General features: G+C 39.1%; 1 protein-coding gene across 4 annotated transcripts in view; it reads right to left on the bottom strand.

Moving 5' to 3' along the window:
* Positions 1–17,239, bottom strand: part of OPA1 (OPA1 mitochondrial dynamin like GTPase) — an 86,963-nt gene that overhangs the window by 31,733 nt on the left and 37,991 nt on the right. For all 4 annotated transcript variants that reach the window (XM_041734367.1, XM_041734369.1, XM_041734368.1 and 1 more), the window contains 9 exons: positions 17,039–17,111; positions 16,880–16,952; positions 14,800–14,915; positions 13,647–13,711; positions 12,817–12,893; positions 7,059–7,224; positions 4,915–5,067; positions 3,242–3,350; positions 2,625–2,704 (listed from right to left, as the gene is read on the bottom strand). In XM_041734367.1, coding sequence (XP_041590301.1) covers positions 2,625–2,704; positions 3,242–3,350; positions 4,915–5,067; positions 7,059–7,224; positions 12,817–12,893; positions 13,647–13,711; positions 14,800–14,915; positions 16,880–16,952; positions 17,039–17,111 — 912 coding nt within the window. The remainder of the gene's footprint in view (positions 1–2,624; positions 2,705–3,241; positions 3,351–4,914; positions 5,068–7,058; positions 7,225–12,816; positions 12,894–13,646; positions 13,712–14,799; positions 14,916–16,879; positions 16,953–17,038; positions 17,112–17,239) is intronic.

Below are 17,239 nucleotides of genomic sequence, written 5' to 3'. Positions count from 1 at the left end.
GAACAAGCTACTAGCACAGCACTTTGCCCCAAACTGTAGCAAACTACGATATCCGAGTACTCACAGAATAAAATATAAATGCAAATAACTGGCTTATAAATGAAACTACTAATATTCTCTGAAAACACGACATTTAGAAGAGAAATTTTACAGTTTCCTTGGTCTGCTCTTGGTCTGAAGTAAGATGGAAATCTCCCAGTTAGATGATACTCCCCGACTCTCGTCCTGTTTTCACTTCCATCTGTGCACCTGCTCCCTGACCACACAGCGTTCAGGAGAAGACTACTCTCCCATCCACCCTGAACAAGATCACCACAGTTCAGCTCAGGAAAGGTGAGAATGTTTCAAAGGGATGGATTTTTCCCTAGAAAACTAAGGAAAAAGTAACAACATAAAAGCACAAAATAATTTTCAGAACAGAGACTTATCTTTAACACAGGACGACCTAAAATGTCTTTTTCCACTAAATCAGTCATTCAAAAAGACAGAAGGAACTGTTACATAGCCACCTAAACTTGCAGCGTGAGACATGGGGACAGTCTCAACCTCTTCCAGAATCTGTTCCTCACCATAACCTCCAGGAATGAGGTTTAGAATAGTGGTTTTCAACAGGGAGTGGGAGGGATGAGAAAAGTCAGAGAATGAGAATGTGATTCAGTGGGTCTGACAGGCAGGGCTTTCTTCTGAAACAGAAAATGACACATAACACACACAAACCGTTCCCAGGTGGTCCTGAGGTCCCTCCCGCTACGCCCAATGATGGCCTCTGTTCCACAGAGTCTTACGCAGGCTGCCCTGAACCCCTGGGAAGGCTCTTCTCTGAAGCGTTTCCATGTTCCTCTCCTAGGCCGCGGATCCCTGCACTAATCTTTTTTTTTTTTTTTTTTTTTTTTTAATCTTAAAATTAATTCCTCTACTTTACTTGCAGACATTCCTTTTGGATTCAAATTCCTGAGACAATAACTTACAACTAAGAATTATTTCTCTCTCAGAGTGTTTAGACCAAGTGTATTGGCCACTAGTTGCTGAGTTGCCGTCACTGATTATCCTGGAGACTTTAGGCCTAATTTCCCTTAAGCTTTTATGGTCAGACACCATTTTTCTTCTGAGTTTATCTGCCTCACCCCAGTTCCTTTCAATCAATGTGTCTTTTAGTCTTAAAATCAGAAACCTCTGATGGATCTCCTAGAAATTCCCTTTGACAGACCTCGTCCTCTCAGCCCATGTGCAGAGAGAGATAACTGATGCTCCCTGAAAACACGCATGATCCAACCACTAACTCTGTCCACTTCCTTGGCCTCTCTGCAGTCTCTTAGTGACTCATTTTTCCACAAGAATCCTATTAGAAAAAAGAGAAGAGGGAGACTGTCCCTTCACTTTTTTAAGACAAATTGGGACTATGAGACAGATAGATTATGAGACAAAAAAATGCATGAAACTTAAAAGAAAATAGGGTGTTGATTGTATAACTTAAATCTGTATTTAAGACAAAAACAAAAAATTTGTAAGAAAACAGGCATGACATGTAATTTGGTAATTTTCCACTTTTTAAATTTTCTTTCCTGATATTCCATATCTTGTTTTCCTTTCTCTAACTACATGGATTCAAAGATTGAAGAAAAGAAAGGGGATTGGATGCCACCTCTTTTTCGAATTATTTCCTTCATTTATGTATGTTCTGTATCTCGTTTTCACTCTTTTGTTTAAGGAATGAACATAAGAATGAGATGTGGTGTCAAACTAAATCCTAGATAGGAAGAGAAGCCATAATAAGAAATACAAAGACACCTGGTGGCTCAGGGGTTGAGAATCTGCCTCCAGCTTAGGGCGTGACTCCGGGGTCCCGGGATCGAGTCCCTAATCGGGCTCCCTGTGGGGAACCTGCTTCTCCCTCTGCCTGGGTTTCTGCCTCTCTCTGTGTGTCTCTCATAAATAAATAAATAAAATCCTTAAAAAAAAAAAAAAAAAAGAAATACAAAGATGGTAGGAAGTGGGGCCTTAAATGTTCTGTACATCTTTCCTCTATTTAACTCATCTGTCAAGTTACTTATACTTGCCTTTATCATTTTGTTCTTCCGACATACTCATTAAATATTTACTGAATAAAAAAATTCTACAGTTCTACTTCCTGTCTGAATTTTTACACCTATTTTGGGCACACAACAGCAAAAAATGCAAAAGAACAGAATATCTGAACAGACAACAACACAAAAATCCAGAGGTAACAACAGATGAAGTAAAAAAAGAAAAAAAGAAAGAAAAAGTTGCTATAGCTTTCATTCTAATCATATTCCCTCTACATCCTCTGAAATCCTTGGCATTTTTAACTTTTGTTCATAGCTTTAGTATTCGCTTTACCTCAAACCAGGAATTGAAATGAACAAAGTAATCTACCACAGAAGGGGCATGGTTCATTTCCCTTTCCTTTTAATAACACGGCTACTTCACTTTAAAAAAAAAAAACTTTCTTTTATAGTTTTCTATTTATTCTAAAGATTCATTATGTTTTAAAAAGGCTGATGTAAAACTTTTGAAATTATTAAGATTGGCCTGTAGGCATGCAAAAGTTACATTTTAATGCTTGAGTTAAACAAAATTCTATAAGACCAGAGATTTGTTTTTACCTGTTCTTGGGTCCGGTTCTTCCAGTATAACCACCTCTTTTTCCAATCTGGACCTACCATGTTTTCAATTGCGTTTTCAGCTAGAAAAATTTTTTAAAATTGTTTTAATTCACCAAGAATTTTGTCATTTACCAAGCACAAAAATTATAACTACTAATAAATAGTCATTTTCTTAATTACTTCAAACTGCTTGATCAATATAAAATCAGTTAAAATAAACAAAAAGATTACACGACTGATACATGATTGATACAGTACATATATAAGAAATAATTTAAGTATATATGTTTACAATCTCTGAAAGGTGTAATTGCTTGTAAAGTTCCTGTAAGTACAGAGTCTTCAATTCAATTATAGTTTTTAAAAATGAGTAATATAAACATGTGTCTATTTTAATATTTTCAGTAGTCACTAAGCAGTTGACCGAAAAATTACACAAAAAATATTTAACTATGGTATTAATGACAAAGACTATGAAATATTAATTTTATTTATTTTTTAAAAAACATTTTTCCAAAAAAAAAAAAAACAAAAACATTTTTCCCCCAATTATCAAGTTGGATAACTCCTCCACCACTGGGAATACTCAAAACTCAACAACCTGTGTCCCTACTTACTATCCTTGAGACGAGCCTGAAGAGCTTCTTCCATAAAATATATAGCTGCATCCCACTGCTGTTTATCAGATATGGAGCGGTCTTCTAAAGCATTGTGCTGAATGACCCTCTGAAATAACAAGGAAAGAAAAACAGCTAATTTGATTTATGCCTTATCATTTTAGTAATTTTATTCAAATTGACAGCTTATCAAATATACAAAATAATAGATGTACCTGAAACAACATAAAAGTATGTCCCTCCCACGCAAGTGCAGGAGGTCCTATTATCTGCCTATTGGTCACCTTTCTTTCAAAAGAATGAACAGTGAAGATTTTTTCCTATCTCAAATAAAATAGGCTATGTCTAAGACAGAGAGAGGCATATTATACATGCAGCCACATATAAATCTGCACCCAAAGCACTAGTTCTCAGAAGTTAATGATTCAGATCACTACTTTTCCTTTTTGCCATATTGTCTGTGTTAGCATTTTCAAAAAATGAGGAGAAAAACAACCAGTCTCACTGTTAACATCAATGAAAAGTGTAAAGGAGGGAAGCTTAAAATGTCTAGGCCATAAGCCAATATGAGTTATATAAGAAAACTGATTTCTAAATTTTATAACCTTTGAACGAATGAATGAAAAAGGACACTACTGAGGCACCTAGGTGGCTCAGTCAGTTAAGCATCTGCCTTTGGCTCAGGTCATAATCCCAGGGTGCTGGGATCAAGACCCCTCATTGGGCTCCCTGCTCAGCGAGGAGTCTACTTCTTCCCTTCCTTCTGCCCCTCCCTCTATTCGTGCTCTCTCCTTCACTCTCTAATAAATAAAGTCTTCAAAAAAAAAAAAAAAAAGAGGGAAAAAGGACACTATTCTCATAAGAAGCTAATCTTAATAAGGTTTTTAACAAGAATGAATATTGTTTTCAAACATGAAGACAAGTATTTGTTTAAAAATTACAAAAAAAATAAATTACAACCAGCCCACAGTGAAATAAGCATTTTTCTATAAAATTGTTGCATCTTGTCTTTCAACAGTGCCTCCTCTGAAGTGTCTGAGCAGAGCAGGTGCTAAAACAGGTTTAATTATGGTGATGAGAACGTTCTCCATAACAAAAGATCTGTTGGAGGTGGAGGATTTGGTGAAGGTCAAGAGCTGGGGCTTTTTAACTAGAGCAGGGCTTGTGTTCGGGCTTTGAGAAGGACAATAATAGGACTGCTTAAGAACTAAGTAAAATAGTGCTTACAACATATATTGTAGAGTTTCTAGCACCTTTTAAGCATTCAACATGTGGTAGTTAGCATTATTTTAGGAGTCTAATATTTTATGACTCATCCACAGAAAACCAATGCATCTAATTCCTTTCATTACCACCAAGAGTAAAATAAGCAGCAGCTATCTGAGCCATCTGCAGTTCAGGCCCATGTATTGGCGAGTGGACAATTTGTGGAAGTTTACAGAAGCCTGTTTACTGTGAAGTTGGACTTTTCCCTGAAATGACAGCCACAAAAGAAATAGCAGAGAAATGTTAAAGGGCTGATTATATACAGATAAAGATGTCTTTCCCTCATTATCTTAAATTTAGAAGCTAATTGAAATGGTCATATAAAGACAACTTCCTCTAAAAAGAGTATCAATTTGAGAAAATATATAAAGCCGTAAGGCTGACACCATAATATACAAATGACGTACCAAGCTGTCCTCTGCAAAATCATTCCACTTGTGGCGTTTAATACTTTCTTCTTTAACAGCCTCTTTAAGTTTATCAAATATGTCATCATGTTCTTTTCCTTTTGGTTCTGTCATAAAGCGAGAAAATTCTTCCTGTAGGGTCTCCCAAGCAACCTAGATTTAAAAGAAAAAGCCATATTTATAATACAACTTTAATATGTAACATGACAAACACCTGAATTTAAGCCAAATAGATGTAATAAATCAACTAACATCACAAAATATATATGAAACCACAAGGTTTTTTTTTTGTTTTTTTTTTTAAAGGCAGCAAATACAAACTCTGGCCTAGAGATCTCACACTGGCAGCTGGCTGGGTAGGTGTGGCACCCTGATATGTCTTGCTAGACAAAATACAGTATTTTAAATTTTAAGAAATTAGTAGCCAGCATTATAAATAACCTTCATATAAAATCTGTGTTTCCAGCCTCTCGAACTATCTGGCGGCACTGCACCTGCACTCCTACAGGACACTGACCGGACACAAGCAGGAGCCACCCCCTTGAGACATGTTTACACTCCAGTCAGCCACCAGACTTAGTTCACTTATTTCATTTTGTACGTGGGAGTCTGCCTGCTTCGTCCACACTGTAGAAAGTTTAAGATTTCACAGTGACTTCTTCACATCTCTGCCCTTATGTAAATAAATGAAGCAAAGCATCAATACCTTCAATCACAGCCGAGAAACATTCAACTACGTCATAGCTAACTCCCGATTACTTGGGCAGTGAAAGGAAGAACACGGTGTCCAAAGTAACGAAGAACTAAACCTTCTTATGGTTCAGTGGGCTAGTTAATACTGTATTTTTTACTCAGCCTTCTTCATTTCCAACATTAAGAAATCATGGCATAAACCACGTGACTGTCCTAGACTACCCAGTGAGGTATCAGCACCTATGTTTCCTGACCTTGAGCAGATCCACATCTTTCTGCCACACCCAGGCATGAAGGGAAAAGCAGCAGGAGAAAGAATGGCCACTTCCACTGCTGAGCCTCAGGATGTGACAATACCCGTGGGACAGGGCCCAGACAGACGCCAGGGACAGTTGTGAGGGGAGCTGCTGGGGTGGTGGCAGTAAGCCCTCAGTTATTTTAGGGGTAAACGTGGAGAGAACTGACAGGGCTCAGCAATATGCAGCTTCGGCACAACAGCTGTCAGTTCTTTGAAAGAGAAGCAGCAAGACACTGAGTAAAGGGGCGAAGAAGCCAGGAGTGCAGTAGGACAGGAAAGGGGGGACCACACCCAAAGAATTAAAAGTTGACATTTTCTTTTTAAGGTAATGAAAAATAAGATTGTCTTTAACACTGATTCTAATTTTGTGAGCAACCTCACACAGAAGCACAGGACACGCTGAGCCTTTGCTAGAACAATCATTCTTCAAAGTAACACGCAAGGCAGATCAACCCTGATGATCATCATCACAGTAAAGCAGCTGGCGCTTACGGCAGTTACCATGGGCCCGGGACGTATCATACACATTTAGATGTTCACTCCCTCCTAACAATCTGTGAGGTAGGCAACACTATCCTCCCTAATGTACAGACAAATAAACAGAGTAAGCAGGAGTCCAAGGATCCCACAGCTACTAAGTGGTACAGCCAGTGTGTAACAGAAAAGCATTCTTCAAGGTACTCTCCTAGAATTCCTCGTCTAACCTGCTGGCAGGATCCTAAGAAAATGATTATTTACATATAAATGAACCCTGCAGAAAAATCAACAAGTGAAATGTTTTATTCATTAAATATTTTCCTTAAAATATTGTTATTTTAAGGGAAATATTGTTATTTCCATATTCTGTGGAATTGTTATCCACAGAAAAATTTTTTTAAGAATTTCGCATTCAAGCAAACGTTGCCTGTTTTGTTACATGCTATTTCTGAAACAGAACCAATACCCTCAGATCAACATCATACCAAATAGTAAATTTTTATGATGGCAGCAACTGGTAATAGCATTAAGGTTAACCCAACACAGAGATGAGGAGTAAAGAATAAACGGAGCATAATGGCCACAGTAGGCTGTGATGGGGATAAAACCTAAAATTCACAGCTCCTACTCCCTTCAGATAATGCTTCTTACCCATTTAATTAAATTATATCCTAACCTCTACTGCTTTATTAGGAAGCTGTTTATCAGTCCACTGTTTAAGCTTGATATCCACTGTTGTATTGAAAGTCCCTGAATTCATGGTCTGTGCAGCTGGAAGATATATGTTTTCAATCACATGAGTTGATACTCTTTCCCACAAGGACTGCTGAAGGATTTCCTCCCTGAAATTAAAAAAAAAAAAAAAAGTTTCAAGAACACGAAATTTAAATATAATATTGGCTTTAAAAACTGCTTTATCGAAGTATCATTCACTCCGACAATTTGCACGTATTTAAAGTTCTGACATATGAGCACACTGGTGCATAACCACAATCAAGATAACGGCCAAAAGTTCTAGCCACTGGATCTGCTTTCTGTTACTAGAGATCAGCTTATATTTTCTAGAACTGTAAATAAATGCAACCAAACAGCATACTCTTATTTTGTCTGCCTTCTTTCACTGAGATTGAGTGTACTGTTGAGTGTATCAGCATTTCACTTCTTTTTATTGCCGAGCAGTACTCCACTACTTGAATGTGCTTATCTATTTAGCTGCTAGTGGACATCTGGGTGGCTTCCCATTATCGGCTATTCCAGACAAAGCAGCTATGAGCATTCACGTGTGAGTCTGTATGGACACACACTGCTGCTCCTCTTGGGTGAAATGTCTAGAATTGGAATACCTACATCATATTGCAATTATAGATATAACTTTTTTTTTATATATATATAACTTTTTATGATACAGCCAAACTGTTTCTCAAACTGGCTGAACTATTCTACATTCGGGCACAGGATGAGGGCTCTAGATGCCCCACGTCTTGCCAACACTTGATACGGTTAATCATTCTGCCGGGCTGATGGTGGTGTCTCATTGTGGCTTTCATTTGCATTTCCCTAATGACCCATACTCTTAAGCGTCTTCTCGTGTGCTTATTTGCTTAATATTAATACATACTTTCTATGTATTGACTGTGGAGTCCAAGTCTGAGAACTTCTTGGTATGATTTTTAACAATTTATCAGATCACAACAGAGAGCACAGAGATGCTATGAAATATTGCTAAGTAAAACGGTCTAACACACCATGACAAATAAAGGTTAACAATATAAAAGATGGATAATGAAGTTGAGAATCCTGCCGTAAAGGCACCTTACAAGAATACAGATCTCTAAGCAAGAAAAAGACAACTATTTCAATCAAGAAAAAAAAACTGAACTCTTAAGAAAATATTTATTTGGCTTCTCCCAAACTAATTTCTACTGTAAAATAATACTACAACATACAAAAACATTCTGCTTACCAAAAGTAGTCAGTCTTAAGAGTAGCCCCAACCCCTAGGGCACAGCCACTAAGCTCAGGACAGCAGAAACATCCCTGCTGGCCAAAGGTTTTCTTGGTTGAGGAGTGTCAACACTTCCTCCTATCCAAAGCTCCTAATATATTCACTCAACATCTTGTGTAAAATCAAGTCTATCGAGTCAATGGGCTTGGTTGTGGCTTCCCCTTGCTAACTTTTGGGTCTTTTTCAGTGACACCCAGAACACCAAAGAGCGGAAGGAAAGGGTACGCCCTGGGGCACCAGAAGGACAAAGTTCATTTAGTCACAGTGTTCATGACAGATAAGGACGGGGGAGAATTTTAGGAGCAAGCTGGAAGGAAAGAAGCTGCTCAGGGCCTCCTATTCAGATATAATTTTACAAATCCAAGATTTCTGAAGATGGACAAAGGGCCAGGATCCAGCCTCTGACCACCAGGGCTTGTTGCGGCTCCCACCTCAGAACAGACTCTGTCTGTTGTCTCTTCCTTGGAGCCTGTGGGCCAGGAATCGACATCCCAGACACCTCTTCAAGGAGGTAATAACAAAATCCCAGACCACCGAGTCCTGACAAGCCTGAGGTCCAGTCCACCCCAGGTAGCTGCTGTCACCCATCCTCACCCAGCTTCCCGCGCCTGCCCTTCCACCGCCCAGCTGCTGTCCTGTCCACGCTCCCTGCTCCCCTTCATCACAATCACGTTCATTATGCCCCCAGTACTCGGCTCCGTAACAGGCCAACCACTTTACATTCTCACATCCTCAAACCTTTCCTGGCTCTCCCTTCCAGGGGGTGGTTGTCCTCACATTCTGACCAGAGGTGCTCAAAGTTGGGAAGTGGAAGCCATGTGCTCCTCACCTACACTCTTCCGGGCTGGACCCGGAGTCCTCAACTGCCCCGCAAAAACTCCGGAGCCGTGAGGCCAGAACACGTGCTTACGCCGTCGGCCACCCTGACTTGCACTCTTACTTACGTTTTCTAGTATATGTCATGTGACTGTAGACGTCTCTATTCTAAATTCTACCATCATCCAGGGAAGATTCCACAAATACACAAATTACAATTAACATTACAGTTCTACTCATCCCCCTTATTATCTCCAGGAACTTTACCTCCATTTGCTCCATTTAAATGAAAACACTTTTCAAAATGGAAATTTGTTTTAAAGCAGATGACTTAGTCTTTACAATACAGAAAAAGTTAAGAAGTCCTCCATAATTCCTTTCAGTAGTACAATCATTATTCACAGCTTGATTTGTCACTAAAAACATTTAATGCTTGCATAAGTATTTGTGTTTACATAAATGGGTATCACAGACTGCTTTACAGTTTTCCATGTCAACGTCCTATATTTGTGAATGGCACCACAGTAATCCACTCTGTGAATAAATCAAGTATGTTAATTCCAAATAGAAAACATAAATTTTAGATTTTTTTTATACTTATACAGAAAACAACGGTAAAGATTCTTATGTGCTCATCTTTGTCAAATATATCTTCATTCCTATAAATTCACAGCAATGTAATTACCGGATAAAAATGTACTCACTGTTTAACTGACTTTTCTATACCTATACATCCAATCACTAAACCCTCTCAATTCTGTCTTCTAGGTAACTTCTCAGATATTCCAAAATTGTCTCTTCTTCAAGAAGCGACTCCCAACCACTCTTCAAGTACAAGCCGCCATCACCTCTCATCTACATAACTCCAACAGCCTCTTTGCTCACTGCCCCCTTCTTCACAGCCTACCACTTTCCCTACTACGGATCTTTCTAAAATGAAAATCTGCCCTAAAGTTATTCAGTGCTCAGTGCTCATGGGATAAATCCCAAGCTTCTGAACACGGCTTGAATGGCCCTTGATAATCTCTATCTTGTTTGTATCTACTGTTTAATCTCCTGCCTCTTGCTGCGTATGCTAAAGCCAGAGGTAACAGCCTTCAGCTACCTGGGTCACCTCCCCAGGTCACTGCCTTTACCTAGCACTTTTTATCCTTTAAATCTACAATTCTGGTATCAGAAACCTTTTTAATTCCACAACTCTGAGTTAGGGGACTCAACTGTGCCTACCCATTTTCCTTTCATTCTTTCAACAAAATAAACTTAATACTTTTAACCAAAAGTCATATGCGTACCATCATACCATTTTTTTAAAGTGGACTACTACTAAATGACATGAAAAATAGATAAATCTATAATAATGGTCCCATAATGTTAACGGTGTATCAACATCTCCTGCTTGATGTCAGTAATCAGTTTCTGATGATCAGGTATGTTGTATGAAGACGCTGAGAGCCAATTTCTGTCTATAATGCATCATGAAAAATATAAACCCCCAACAACCTTTTAAGAATATAGTTACAGTAGAGTAGAAGGTCTGTAAGTAAATAATAAACTATCACAAAAAGGACATAAAGTACTTGTAACACTGCTTCCAGATCACCAAATGTAGATCAAATAGTCCTGGCAATTAAATAATTAACATCTTAGTCATGCATCCTAAAATATCACATAAGGCATATGCAACAAAAAAATACGTCAGACAATAATGACTATGGGTACAATGCAGTTCAATTCAGTGTGGCATGAACTGTTACAATTAGGATCTGCTGTTTTGATCTGTGTGTTACGCGATAGAGTCTGGAAAAAAAAAAACACAAAGAAAGAAAGCTGATGAAAATATACAGAATCATCTGATCCAGCAGGTCACAGAATAATTCTCTCACAGCCAGACGTCCTACTTCCCTCCCTTGCCTTCTCAATAGACAACCTGGAAATACAGGCTTCTCGTCCCTTCACAATTTCCTTCAGACACCTGCATGTTAAATAAATGACGTCTATCTTCATTGCTCACCTTAGTTCAGGTATACTTTGATTTCAGACTGCTCTGCCCAAACAAAACTAACCATTTCATTTGACGATACCAGGAATTTACAGAGGCACCATATTTTTCTCCCATAAGCAGCATAATTAGTTATAACAGTTTACAAATCACTTTTCATGTACATTATCCTCATACAACCTACTATGACAAGTAGTATTCACTGTGTGTGTGTCTGCATGCCAACAGGGGTGTGTGTGTGTGTATACACACTATTTCCTGCACTTTCAAAAGCTAATTGGCTTACAGAAAGCCACAGAACTGGCTTAAAATACAAATAATAACAAAGATAAGCTGGGTTGTATATATCTGATTAATCAATCAACAAGTAGAGATACGATCAGAACCCTTTTTAAAATAAGGAGAGGAGATTAAAAATAGGCAAATTTTGAATCTTTGAAGAGAGAAAAGGGGTCATCATCCAGGACATGGAGGTGGGGAAACTACTAATACTGAATTCAAACTTAAGGACTGGCCACTCTGAATGTGAACTGGTGCAGCCACTCTGGAAAACTGTGTGGAGGTTCCTCAAAGAGTTAAAAATAGACCTGCCCTACGATCCAGCAATTCACTGCTGGGGATTTACCCCAAAGATACAGATGCAGGGAAACGCCGGGACACCTGCACCCCGATGTTCACAGCAGCAATGTCCACAACAGCCAAACTGTGGAAGGAGCCTTGGTGTCCATCAACAGATGATGGATAAAGAAGATGTGGTTTATGTATAGAGTGGAATATTCCTCAGCCATTAGAAATGATGAATACCCACCATTTGCTTCAACGTGGATGTAACTGGAGGGTATGATGCTGAGTGAAATGAGTCAATCAGAGAAGGACAAACATTATATGGTCTCATTCATTTGGGGGATATAAAAAATAGTGAAAGGGAATAAAGAGGAAAGAAGAGAAAATGAGTGGGAAATATCATAGAAAGAGACAGAACATTAGAGACTCCTACCTCTGGGAAACGAACTAGGGGTGGTGGAAGGGGAGGTGGGTGGGGGTGGGGGTGGCTGGGTGATGGGCACTGAGGGGAGAACTTGATGGGATGAGCACTGGGTGTTATGCTATATGTTATGCAAGTTGAACTCCAATTTAAAAAAAAAAAAGGACTGGCCACTCTGGGCAGCTTGGGTGGCTCAGCAGTTTAGTGCCGCCTTCAGCCCAGGGCCTGATCGTGGAGACCAGGGATCAAGTCCCATGTCGGGCGTCCGGCTCCCTGCATGGAGCCTGCTTCTCCCTCTGCCTGTATCTCTGCCTCTCTCTCTGTCTGTCTCTCATAAATAAATAAATAAAATCTCTTAAAAAAAAAAAAAAAAAAGGACCATGGAGAAAGTAATTTTTCAGAATACCTCTTCTGAAAGATACTTAATAGATACATAATTTATTGCACTTAAATAATTAGACTACAATAGTGGTTAGATTTTCCAAAAAGACATACTTTTATGCTATTGCCTATTTACTGTTTGGGGAGATAAGCCAAGGCTATAATAAATCACTGCTTTATGAATCTAAATTTTAGTATTTCATTATAATCCATATAGTAAAGTCTTTGAGAAAAGGTCAAATACTCACCAATGTTTTGGTGTAACCTGGCTCAGACTGATAACTTCATCGAGGATTTCATTTTTAGCTTTTTCAAATAGTTCGTTCTAGGTAATACAGATATAAGTAAGTAAGATTTTCATAAGATTGTCAATCTGCCCTGCCATGAGTTTCAGAGACCTCTGACAGGCTGGTAGGCTGAGCTTACATCTGAACACGCATGACTAGCAAATAATGTTCCCTCCTACCCTCTTTTTTACAAATACCAGTGGCCATGTAAGGACAAAGACATGGACATGGGTGTCTACCTTATTCATTTAATTCTGAGTGCAGTTTTTCACGTAACATTTATTTCGTCAGGGAAGTTTTTCACGTAACAAATGTTATATGAAAATATCAACGCCTATTAGTCTATTAGCATCAGTAAATTGATGCTCCTTTACAATGGATGGCATTTTAATATCAAGGGAAACCAAGACTGAAGTCCCACTAAATTAGAATATATTTCTCCACAGTAAATGTTGAAAAGGTAAAAACATTGGTATGTAATTTTTAACAAGTTTACTTCACATATTAATTCTATAAGACCTTTTAAAGAAATGTTCCTCACTTTTTCAGAAAACATTTTACACTTGCTTTAGAATCTTATGATCTTTAATTACTTTTTAATATTATGTACTAAATAATCTAAACTACTATAGAAGAGGTAACTGCACTCCTGCAGTTAAACAGAGAGCTGCATCCTGGCAGCTCTAAATTAGTAATCTTAAGGTCAAAACCAAAGCAGTTTGGCTGACCAGGTTTTGCTCATCAACACAAATTCTGTTAGAACACGATATTAAATAAGACATCTGTATTACCCGGTCGAGTTCTCGCAGGCGAGGATAGTTATTCTTCCACTCAGTTTCAAGGTTAAAACGTGTTGCTGAGGAAGAAGGAAAGATGTTCCAGTTTCAGGACTTTCTTTCCAGCTGCAGTAGTTAAAGCTGATCTCACACATGTCTGTACTAACTGAACTGCTGAGTGTACACCTATGGTTCCTGAGTGTTCTGGCTCTCCACAACTCAGAGTCTCACCGAGACAGTTTTCCAGACCAATCTCCTGGACTTTATTTTCTCCATCTTCAATCCACAAAACAGAGCTGACACAGCTTAGGATAGCCGCTAACGGCACAGACTCTGGAATCACATCGCCACGATTCAAATCCTGGGTCTATTGCCTATTGTGTAGGATGCTGGGGGCACCACTTGGGTAAGTTACTGTTGCCCCAGTTTCTCTTCTGCGGAATGGGAACACAGCAATACTCATAGGGTTGCGGAAGGACCCTGTGGGGGTCCTTGCCAAGTGGGAAAGGGGAGGGAAAGGATACTCTCATCAAATGAAACTGCAGCAACAAAGCCACAGAGCAGGAAAGTGTGGGACTCAGGAACTAGTACAACACAGCTGAAGCACAGGCCGCTCTGCCTCCCAAGGCCATTCCTCTCGCACCCCTAAAAACGGGGAATCTGAGTCCTCTGTAGTTCACTAAGCTTTCTCCCCAACAGTACTGCCAACCTTCTACTCGGTTTCAACTCTGCAAAGTGCTCCTTGTGATGTTTCCCCTGAAGGAAAAAGTGTTCTTAACAAGTGAAAATTTGTATTTTTTCCACTTTCCACATACTACCTAATAGAAAATGAACTAATAGGGGATCCCTGGGTGGCGCAGCGGTTTGGCGCCTGCCTTTGGCCCAGGGCGCGATCCTGGAGACCCGGGATCGAATCCCACATCAGGCTCCCGGTGCATGGAGCCTGCTTCTCCCTCCGCCTGTGTCTCTGCCTCTCTCTCTCTCTCTCTGTGACTATCATAAATAAATAAATAAAAATAAAAAATTAAAAAAAAAAAAAAAAAAAAAAAAAAGAAAGAAAATGAACTAATACGCAACTACTCAGGGAATAAAGAATCTGCTGGATACCCAAGACTGCCATCTAATAAAATGTCTGAAGTTGTTAGTTCATTTTCAAAAGCCAACTTACCTTTGAAACTATCAGCCTGTTGCTCAACTGACTCTCGTACCATTTTCCAAAAGCAGTCTGAAACAGCAAGGCTTAAATTTCTTGTGGTCACTTGGTGTGCCTTTAGCATGCTTGTCCTAATAAAAAATAACAAGAGCTACAGTACATAAAAATGGCAAAAAGGACATTACTATCATGTTTGAAAATGTGCTTGTTATAATATGATGAGAACAGCCACCCTCACATCTTACACCAGCACTGCTGAATGTTCTGTGATGCAGAAAACGTCCTCTAACTGAGCTATCCAAAATGGTAGCTACTGGCCCCATGGGGTAATTGAGCCCTTGGGAGGTATGGCCAGTGTGACTGAGGAACAGAAGTTTTCCTTTCTTTAAAGTTAACTAATTCAAATTTAAGTAACCCGAGGCTAGTGCCTATTCATGCTGGACAGCTAGATGCCATACACTTGCTGGCTCCGGTCCCTACAGATAACACTCAAGACCATGTCTGCAAGAACTATCTTGATTTACTATACCAATACAGACACAAACACACTTTGCCATTTTAAGAGATTCCATATATAAGGTTTTAATATAATTCAGTTGTCCTTTAGTTCTTCTTTCTTGCTTTTTTTGTCAGGATCTCATTTTCATCAATTTCTATCAATATCTATGTAGGGCACCCCTCTGACATCCCCACCCCTGACTTCAACCTTCTCCAATACTGAAAGAGAACGGAATACATTTATGCAAAATCCAACTGTTGGGGGTACCTGGCTGGCTCAGTTGGTAGAACATGCAAGTCCTTTTTTTTAGAAGATTTTATTTATTTAGGAGTACCTAGGTGGCTCAGTTTGTCAACCATCTGACTCTTGGTTTCAGCTCATGTCATGATCTTGGGGTCATGAGATCGAGCCCCATGTAGGGCTCTGCACTCAGTGCAGAGTCTGCTCCTCCCCCTTCTCACTTGCTCTCTATCAAATAAGTAAATAAATAAAATCTTAAAAAGTAAAGAAAGATTTTTTTTTTAACTTATTTGAGAGAGAGGAAGGGAGGAAGGGTGTGAGTGGTGGCTGGGACACAGGGAGAGGGAGAGAGAGAGAGAGAATCTCAAGGGGATTCCCTGCTAAGTGCAGAGCCCAACATGGGACTGGGATCTCATGACTCTGAGATCATGACCTGAGCCAAAATCAGGAGCCAGATGCTTAATCGACTGAACCACCCAGGCGCTGTGGTAGGGCATGCGCCTCTTGTTCTGAGTTTTGAGACCCACGTCAGAGGTAGAGTTTACTTAAAAATAATAATAGGGCAGCCCAGGTGGCTCAGCGGTTTAGCGCCTGCCTTCAACTCAGGGCGTGACCCCGGGGTCCCGGGATCGAGTCCCACGTCGGGCTCCCTGCATGGAGCCTGCTTCTCCCTCTGCCTGTGTCTCTGCCTCTCTCTCTCTGTCTCTCATGAATAAATAAAAATATTTTAAAAATAATAATAATAATAATAAACATAAAACACCAGAAGGATTGGTTCCTTTAAAAGATAAATAAGTAAAAATATAAGTGCTGATTTTTTTTTTTAAGTGCTGATTTTTATTTTTTAAAGATTTTTTTTTAAATTTATTTATTCATGAGAGACACAGAGAGAGAGAGAGAGAGAGAGAGGCAGAGACACAGGTAGAGGGAGAAGCAGGCCCCATGCAGGGAGCCTGATGTGAGACTCGATCCCGGGTCTCCACGATCACACCCTGGGCTGAAGGCGGCGCTAAACCGCTGAGCCACCCGGGCTGCCCTAAGTGCTGATTTTTAAATATCAGCACTTAGGGCATACTATAAATACTATAAATACTTATTTATAAGTAAAACAACTAAAGAGGTGTCCGTGTTGTCTTTCAGAGGCAGTTTATTATACCAGCATGTACCGTATCATAGGATAAGCTGTCCCTAATTCTGACTAGTTGAAGACTTGGCTATTAGATACAGATCACTATTTGGGAAAAAACTCTGGAAACTCAATGTTAAACTAACAGCTATAAAATAAACTTTTAAATAATAACAGTGTAAGCTACTCCCGCACTACAAAATCTTTAAATATTTAAACCATATACCTACTTTAAGAGTTTTGAATTCTGAAAAAATTCTTCTTCATATTCTCTTATAGCTTCAATGCTTTCTGAGCTGTTTCCTAGGAAAAGATGATGGAGGTCTAAGAAAACTAATCTTATCTGAAGACAACAAAAACTTAAATTATAATAATCCATCTTTGCATACCTTTTCCTGTTACAACAGCAAAATAACCTAGAGCTTTCATTGGGAAGAGTTTTCCTTCAATTATCTGCTGAATCTATTTTTAAAAGTGGGAAAAAAAATTTGAGATGTACGTTTATATAAGGTTTTTAAAGCATAACATACTATTCAGAAAGCAAACTTAATAATGCTGTAAATATATATATATGTTCAGTCAAATATATA

The sequence above is a fragment of the Vulpes lagopus genome, chromosome 19, assembly GCF_018345385.1.
Source record: "Vulpes lagopus strain Blue_001 chromosome 19, ASM1834538v1, whole genome shotgun sequence".
Lineage (NCBI taxonomy): Eukaryota > Metazoa > Chordata > Mammalia > Carnivora > Canidae > Vulpes > Vulpes lagopus.
The sequence above is the reverse complement of the archived record's forward strand: the minus strand, read 5'-3'. Positions and strand labels throughout refer to the sequence as shown.